At 45.5% G+C, this 7,945-nt stretch overlaps 2 protein-coding genes across 4 annotated transcripts in view; both read right to left on the reverse strand.

The window, feature by feature from the left end:
• The window catches only part of FCHSD2 (FCH and double SH3 domains 2), a 569,931-nt gene that overhangs the window by 313,389 nt on the left and 248,597 nt on the right, over positions 1–7,945 (reverse strand). The gene's annotated exons all lie outside the window — the stretch shown is intronic.
• On the reverse strand, positions 1,225–5,904 carry RAB6A (RAB6A, member RAS oncogene family). Of its 2 annotated transcripts, none has more exons than XM_019612462.1 (4): positions 5,804–5,904; positions 4,373–4,478; positions 2,281–2,392; positions 1,225–1,384 (listed from the first exon to the last, which is right to left on the reverse strand). In XM_019612462.1, exons 1-4 carry the CDS (start codon positions 5,822–5,824, stop codon positions 1,240–1,242), a joined length of 384 nt encoding a protein of 127 aa, XP_019468007.1. In that variant the 5' UTR covers positions 5,825–5,904; the 3' UTR covers positions 1,225–1,239. The 2 variants fall into 2 exon arrangements, with proteins under 2 accessions (XP_019468007.1, XP_010704603.2); XM_010706301.2 differs by lacking the exon at positions 4,373–4,478 and adding an exon at positions 4,546–4,651 and having other exon boundaries at positions 5,804–5,900.

Below are 7,945 nucleotides of genomic sequence, written 5' to 3' on the forward strand. Positions count from 1 at the left end.
GCCTCACCACCCTCTGCATGAAAACTTCCTCCTCACATCCAACCCAAACCTCCCCTGGCTCACTTTAAACCATTCCCCTTGTCCTGTCACCACCCACCCTCACAAACAGCCGTTCCCCCTCCTGTTTATCCGCTCCCTTCAAGCACTGAAGGCCACACTGAGGTCTCCCTGCAGCTTCTCTTCTCCAAGCCAGACAATCCCAGTTCCCTCAGCCTTTCCTCATAGGAGAGCTGCTCCAGTCCCCTGCTCATCTTTGTGGCTCCTCTGGACCCTCTCCAACAGCTCCCTGTCTTTCTTGTCCTGGGGGCTCCAGCCCTGGACACAGCACTGCAGATGGGGCCTCACAAGAGCAGAGCAGAGGGGGACAATCACCTCTCTGTCCCTGCTGGCCACCCTTCAGTGGTCACGACTTCGTATGAAATACTGTGAGATCAATGAATCACAGAATCATGAAAACTCAGCATCCCATTATACACAGAGTCAGGATAGATGTGCAGCTCTGGCTCTCAATCCATGAGCTCCTACGAAGCACATCTGCTTACATAACAAGCCCAGACAAAATTTCTTTCATGCACACCTCAGGTCAGTTCTGAAGTGTTCACTGCTTTCACCAGTTCAGTGCTTGCCAAGTGGTTTATCTCCATTAACACGGAGTGATAAAACATCACCTGGCAGGCCAGAATGCAAAGAGCTGCTGCCCATCTCACAGCATCGAATCTAATTGTAAGGCAGTTGCAGCAGCTCAAAAGACATTTCCCTGCTTTCCCCAATTCAAAGGCAACTCGTTATCTCTCAAAAACTAATAGCTTGAGCTATCCAACAACATCTGTTTGCACTTTCATTACCCTCCAACAAAGCAGAGAAAGCAGTTCATGCTATCTCACCACACAGCATTTTACCCAACCACTTTCCTCCTTGATTGGTTTGCCCACATCTGTTCACTGATCAGATACAGAAGCACCCCTCAGACCTTCGTCCCCAACATTCTGACTGATACCTTAATTCCTTCAGCCTAAACACCCAATCTGGATCATCAGAAGTCTGGGAAGGTATAAAGGAAGATCTGTAGGTCCAAAATCCTAATTCTTTTTTTCTAAGAGGGAAAACATTACAAGTCATTTGCTGCAAGGTCAGAAATGTTTCCAAACCTCAGCCAACAGCTGAGCTTTTAGCTTTTGCATACAGACTACCAATATCCCTACACAAAGACTTCCTGATGCCTAAGAGCAGATCTTACTGTCACAAAGGTGCACCACCAGAAGCAGTGTGAGGGCTGGATGCATTACTCACCTGTTTTACATTGTATCCTGCTTTTGCACTAGTTTCAATGAACATTACATTCAGCTCTTTGGCTTTTCTTTCTCCTTCCTCAATGGACACTTGCCTGGGGAAGAGAATACAGAATTAAAAAATAAAAACCAAACAGATGGACGTCTTGAAAATTAACACTATTGTCTTTAACCCCAGGAAATGACTCCTACATTGCAGTCTCAAGGCATTCAATGGTTTTCCCTGCATACAGCTGCCACAGATTGAGCACAGCTGTACGGCACGATAACCACAACAGCACACCTGGCTCCAAAGCAAAGCAGCTGAATGGACCAACGAGACTCCTTCAAGTCCCTGCCCAGGAAGCTGTGTTTTTATGCTTCAAGAAGTAGCAACTGAAAGATTTTAATACCCAGTAACAATCATCAACTTGCAGACTGCAGAAGGACCACATGTAACCATCTCATACCGAAAGGCTTCTGCTGTTCACCCCCATCTAGGTACCCCACTCCCTAAGCAGTCTGCTACAGCTGAAACTGGAGAGGACTTTAGATCAAGAGCTTCTAGATACAAATCATGAAGCATCTCATGTGAGAGACGGAACAATTCCTAGTGGGATGTTTTAAACCTGAAGTAAGGGGCACGAGTGAAGCTGTTCTGAGAAAACAGGGATTTCCATCAGATACAAAACACTTCCATGTCGTGCTTTTGCTTTGCATTTTTATGACTGAAGCTGCATACCTTCTAATAAAAAGAAGTTTGCCAACTTATGCAAAAACCTTGTAGAGTTCTAAAGGGGAGGATGACTTGCACCCATCATTTGTATCCCAGCAATTGGATTGCTGTCTGTGCTTTGGGTTTGCCCAAAAGAGAGAAGCTTAAAAACCAAGACCTCTCCAGACGCAGCCAGCATTCTAGAAGGAAATATGAATGTTCCTTTTAAAACAGCTGCCTTGGAGAAAGGAGCATCAGCCCAAGAAAAGCAGCTAAAGTTGAGCTGTTCCTCCGTACCTCTTATCTGCTAGATCTGTTTTATTTCCCACCAGCATAATGATGACATCGCTGCCCCGTTCCGTTCTGACATCGTCGATCCATTTTGTTGTTTGCTGGAACGAGTTGACATCTAACAGAAAACAGTGGAGAGGATTATCACTGCAGAGCTTCATCACGCATCGCAGGTAACACAGCTGGAGGTCTCAAATAGAAGCTTCTTATTTCTGGAATCGGACTAAGAGGGTGATGAAGAACCAGCAAGCGAAACCCCAAAGTGCCCCACATTGAAGTGCATGAAAGCTACAGCACTAACTTGACCTGGGCTGCTACTTCACTCCCTGCATTGGAATTCACCTCTAGATACAGAGGTGGCAGCTTCTGGGCAGCCTGCTATGAAATGTGGAGGTTGGTGGCCCTGCCTGCAGCGGGGGGGTCGGAGCTTCATGATGCTTGAGGTCCCTTCCAACCCAAACCATTCTGTGATTCTGTGATACAGAATTTGGTTTGGGCAGCGTTCAGAATGAGAAGATTGAAGGTTCTTTTAGACCAGTCCCCGTGTTGTTTAGTTGAACAAACATTCAGCGTGGGGAATGGGGATCAGTGTGACCCTGCCCATCATTCTGCACTGCTCATCTACTGCAGGAGGGCCCCACAGCTTCTGCACTTCTCAGAAGAATTCTGAGCTCTGTGGTTTTGCACAGCTTAAGCACTTTTTATTTGCTGGGTTTAGGATTTTCCCTCAGAAATATCAGGGCTGTATAAATACCAGCAACTCCTTTATTGCTGAAGGGTTCCCAGCAGTTTCCTGATCTTCTGCGTGGAACAAGCAATACAAATCTCGTACATCCACAGGTGTTTTTTCTTAAGGTGGCCAATTTGTGGCTCTTAAAAGCCAAAATGTAAGGAATTTAGGAGCCTACCCGGACCTAATGAGCACATGGGCGAGAAGCTGCATCCTATTAGGAGAAAGGAGTTGCACAGAAGCTGCCCTGGAGCTCTGCTCACCACTGAGCTGAGGAGCTGCCTCAGTCATTTTTGGTACTCAGCAAATGGGGCTCTGCCGCAGTTCTCGACAGTCATTGATTTTTTTTTAATGGTTTCTACTGCATAGTAATATATTGTGTGCCAGACAGACAAGGCTTGATCACTTGCCAGTGTCTTAATTTGTCTCTCTGCTATTCAGTAATATTGAACTTGCTAGGTTCGGTAAAAGAATAATTCAAGGTTCGCAGCTAACCTGTAATTCTAGCTCAAATGAAAGTGCTATTTGTAACAATTAAAGATTTCACAGGTAAATTCCTTATTCCTGCTGTAATCTCCTGGTATTTATAAAGCAAAGGACAAGCTCTTTAGAATTGGTATGGATTTAGGCTGTTGCTCTCAGTCAGTTCTGCCCCAGAACTGAGAATGTCTGAAGGTTTCGTTCTTCCAAAGCAAAATTCTGCTCTTGGCAAACAGGGAATGCTGTGAGTTTGGGCTCTCTGAAACGGGGGGGAGGGACAGGAGGAGAAGAGTTGAGAAAAGCACTAACATTTTAGTTCACAAAAATGTACATACCTTAGTAGGAAATGAAAGAGCAATTGTTAAAGGAGAAGGGCGGAGTGGTAAGTCGCATATATTGCACAGTGTGAAAGTGACTGATTGAAATGAGAAAATGTGATGTTAATGCAGTTCCCCCCCAGCCCACGCCCAAACCTTGGTGGTGGTGGGAGGGCAAATGGAGTGAAGCAAGCTACAGCTATCAGTGCAATGTCTGATTTGAGAATTGGGCTATCTATGAACATGATTCAGGTGTTTGAGACCAGAAGTTATCGGTGATACTGTGACCAAAAAGCAGATGGAGGAGGGCAAAGTGCAACAAGACCAGCCAGGACTCAAGACTTCAGGAAACGTGATAGGAAAGGGTTACAAAATGAGGGAGTTGATCAGACAGTCGATACATTGCAGTAGCAGTGATCAGGTGGCCAGCTTAAAACTGGACTAGGGTAAAAGAAAACAATTTTTCCATGCCAGAATGAAGAACAAGCACGTGGTTGTGATAGGACATGCAAAGCTAGGCTAAAGGATGAAAGGGGCAGAGTATTAGAAATGCAGAATTCCCCCCACTCACTTGTGATATCATAAACAACAACTGCAACAGTGGAGTCACGAATGTAGCTAGGAATCAAGCTCCTGAACCGTTCTTGACCTGCTGTGTCCCATAATTGCAACCGTACCTAACAAAATCAGTCAAACAAGCAAGAAAAATAAGAAAAAAGGTCAAACCCAGTGCAATATACCTACTTGTGATATCGTAAACTACTACAGCAGCAGCAGAGTCACGGATGTAACTGGGAATGAGGCTACGGAAACGTTCCTGACCCGCAGTATCCCACAGCTGCAACCTGATCTGTGGGTGGGAGAAAATTAAAAAAGCCAAACTGCTACTAAAAATAAAAAGAGTAAAGAATTGTCACTTTTTGAAAAAGCTAAAGAAAAATATAAACTCATGCAGGAGGTGACTGGGGGCTGGGAGCAGCAGCAAACTGTCCTCTCCTTTATAGCAATCTCTCCCAAGCACCTGCAGTAGCCAAGCTGGTGTGTGTGCACCTATCTCAGCCCTTCCTGCTGTTTTTTCTTTGCAAAAATGCTTTCCTTCCAGAAGGGGAGAAATAGGAGTGCTCAGCTGGTGGAAGGATGCTGTACTTGTAAGGGAAAAAACCATCAGCTGCTGCCAAAGCACTGGAGAAGCTACTGGTGTGAATGTTTCAGGAAGGATAAAACGCTGGTTATCACTGTATCAGGTTTTACACTTTAAAGTACCATGCACACAGATGAGGTTTAATGTCTCTTACCATCAAGGCTCTGAGAGGAAAAGCAGGATGTACTGAAAGCAACACGTATGGAAAGATGCGCAAGGGCCAGTTTTGCTATGGAAACAATATCTCATCCCTCGAGTGCTTTTCATGCAATCACATTTGCTGGGGGGTTTATACAACACCATGCTTATGCAGCACTGAACAACCTGCTCCTGCAAACAGCTCAGTGGCTGAATTGCTTAAGGAAGAATCAGAACTAATTTTAAACCACAGGCAGTGGTTTCATTTCAGGAACCAGAGCTGCACCAAGCTAAGCAACCAGCACCACGCGTGGGTTCCTGCTGGAGGTAACACTGAGCTGGTTAGAGGGAGCTAGCTATGAACTGGCAACATTTTGAGGGATAAAATACAGATTGCCAAAACAGAATGGCTTAAGTGTGGCTTCCTTCCCCGAACTCCTACCCTTATGCACCCCTCTCTCAAACTATCCCTCCAAGTTTTCTCCAATAAGGATGCCAACACAGCACCTTCTGCCATTCACAAAATGGCCCTCAGGAGCCAAATGATGATTTCCCACTTCCCCAGGCAGGGAAGGAAGCTTTTCCCACAGCACTTGTCAGGCTGGAAGCAGCCAGGAGATGAGGGCTCAGGCTGTACTTCCAAGTGATGTCAGAACTGTGCACCATCACAACAGATGCTGACCCTCATTCCTACTGCACAGAGAGAACGAAAATCTTACTCACTGTTCGATCCTCCAAATACATGGTTTTCGATAAGAAGTCAATGCCAATTGTTGCCTGCAGGAAAAGAAAGAAAGAATCAAGAACATTTCAAACAAAACACCCAAACAACTGCAGTGACTGTCAGGGTTAACATTACTGCCAAACTGCAGCAGATCTGCAAGAAAAATCCGTTGGGTTTTCTTACTGGGACAAAGCACCACAAGCAATTCAATGAAACATTCCCCGGATAGAACCCATAACCAGCACAGTATCTTAAAGCTCAAGAAGTTGTTAACCTTCGTCTCAATTGATGCTCACCGATAACCCATAAAGTCAAACAGGTATCAGCAAGGACTTCTGTGCACAGAAGGCCACAACCTACGTTAGCATCCATCAGCAGAATCAGGGATCTTCACTTTGAGCCTTTTTCCTTAAGGCTAAGGTGGACAGCTTCACTTCTGCTGCTGCACAACAGCACACGCGTGCTCACAGCCCAGCAACCACTGAGGTTCAGCTGATGCTAAAGCTCAGCACAGCACAACTGCATCCCACACCAGCAGGAGCTTTGTGCAGAATATCCTCACGTGTTTAAAAAAAAGAGGAAAGCACTACTGAGTGCCATCAAGAACTGCTTCTTAAAGACCTTCAGCCCATTTTTCAGGGCTGTATTGAGGGAGTGAATCCGAGCCCTATCAGTTTGCTTGCATTAGGGACAAAACCAAGGCAATCTGCTCAGGCTATGGGGCTGCCCAGGGCTCAGCAGCACATTGAGCACCTCAAGCAGCTGCAGCCTCTGCAGAGCCTTCATAACGACCCAAATAAATGGATTTAAAGGAGAAAGGGGAAGATAATAGGGCAAAGAGGCGTGCTGCTTCTTCCCTGCTTTCCCATGCTGTAGCAGGTACTTCTACTGGAGAGCCTGTTGTACTGTAATGATCTACATCGTGAGACTTCCATTACACCCTCACTAATAATTAATGTATTGTATTCTGCCAGATAATTTAAGTGGTAAGAATAGAGAATAGAGCCAGCCAGCCTGCCTGAGAGTAATATATGAAAACCAGTTGCAAATTAAGAAAAAAACAGATCTGAATTTCCATTTGCAGCCACGCATTACCCACAAGCAAGCAAGCTTACTTAGCTGGATCAGGAGAGCACTTTTAAGAACCAGAGATCCATACACAAATAATAAAAACTGGTGGGTCCCAACGTGGCCACCCAGTGATTTTCACCTGTCATCATGGACTGTGACATTGCCCATTGAGAGAAATGATACAGACAGATGGGTGTGAGAAGCCATCAAAGTCTGATGTGACAACATGCTTCCCTCCTGCCTTGTCTTCTGCCATTTGGGTAAAGAGTAACTCAATGAAGATTGCCCCAAAGATGCTTCTGCTTCCTCTTGTGTCTATTTGATTCACTTCTGCAGAAGAAAAGCTCTTCTCCTCTGAGCTCTCAGAGCTGCACAGCCTGAGATCTGCTCAGCTCCTCCTGCAGGAGTCCTGGAGCTTCAGTATCCTTGTGCTCGTAACATGGGAGGTGCAGCACAAAGGCCAGGCACAAAACTTATTTTAGATCCTGGCAACAAAAATGTTTAAGAATCACACACTGTAACTTACAGCCAAGTGTGTCTGTCCACCTGTATTGTCCTGACCTCACCACAAGGATACAGAGAAGCAGCAGCAGATGGCGAGGGGAGGATTCAGGCACTCTGTATCCCAGACTTGAACTAAAATAAGTAAGCTAAAAACAGCCATTTTGTCACAGTGCTGACAAAAAGGAGGAGAAAAGCGCAGGGAATCTTCACAGATCAGCTGTACGGAACTCAATGCCGTCCTCCCTGCTCTTCCTCCAAGAGGCTGAAGCTGAAGGAAAGCGTGGTTTGTAATTTTCCTCTTGCATAACACAGAGTCTTCCTGTTTGCCAACGTTGCTCCTTCATTATGCATCACACTCAGTGCCACAGAACAAGGAAAACCTCTCCCAGCATATCCACGGAGAGGAATCACAGCTGCTGAAACAGACAGCACTGTTTTATTCCAGGTCTTTGGGTTTGACACATTATTGCAGGTTCTTGGTCTGTTCACAAACGCTGCTTTCATGCAAACTGCTTTTTAATAAGCTATGGGCAGCAGCTGAATTCCTCTTATTAAGCAGCAAGCAA

Source organism: Meleagris gallopavo, chromosome 1 (assembly GCF_000146605.3).
Source record: "Meleagris gallopavo isolate NT-WF06-2002-E0010 breed Aviagen turkey brand Nicholas breeding stock chromosome 1, Turkey_5.1, whole genome shotgun sequence".
Classification (NCBI taxonomy): Eukaryota; Metazoa; Chordata; class Aves; order Galliformes; family Phasianidae; genus Meleagris; species Meleagris gallopavo.

Coding starts and splice junctions, on each gene's coding strand:
- RAB6A (XM_019612462.1), bottom strand. CDS start 5,824: ATGTATTTGGAGGATCGAACA. Junction 2,393..4,372: donor TGTTGTTTATGATATCACAA/GTGAGTGGGGGG, acceptor GTTTTCTGTTAG/ATGTCAACTCGTTCCAGCAA. Junction 1,385..2,280: donor ACAGATCTAGCAGATAAGAG/GTACGGAGGAAC, acceptor TCTCTTCCCCAG/GCAAGTGTCCATTGAGGAAG.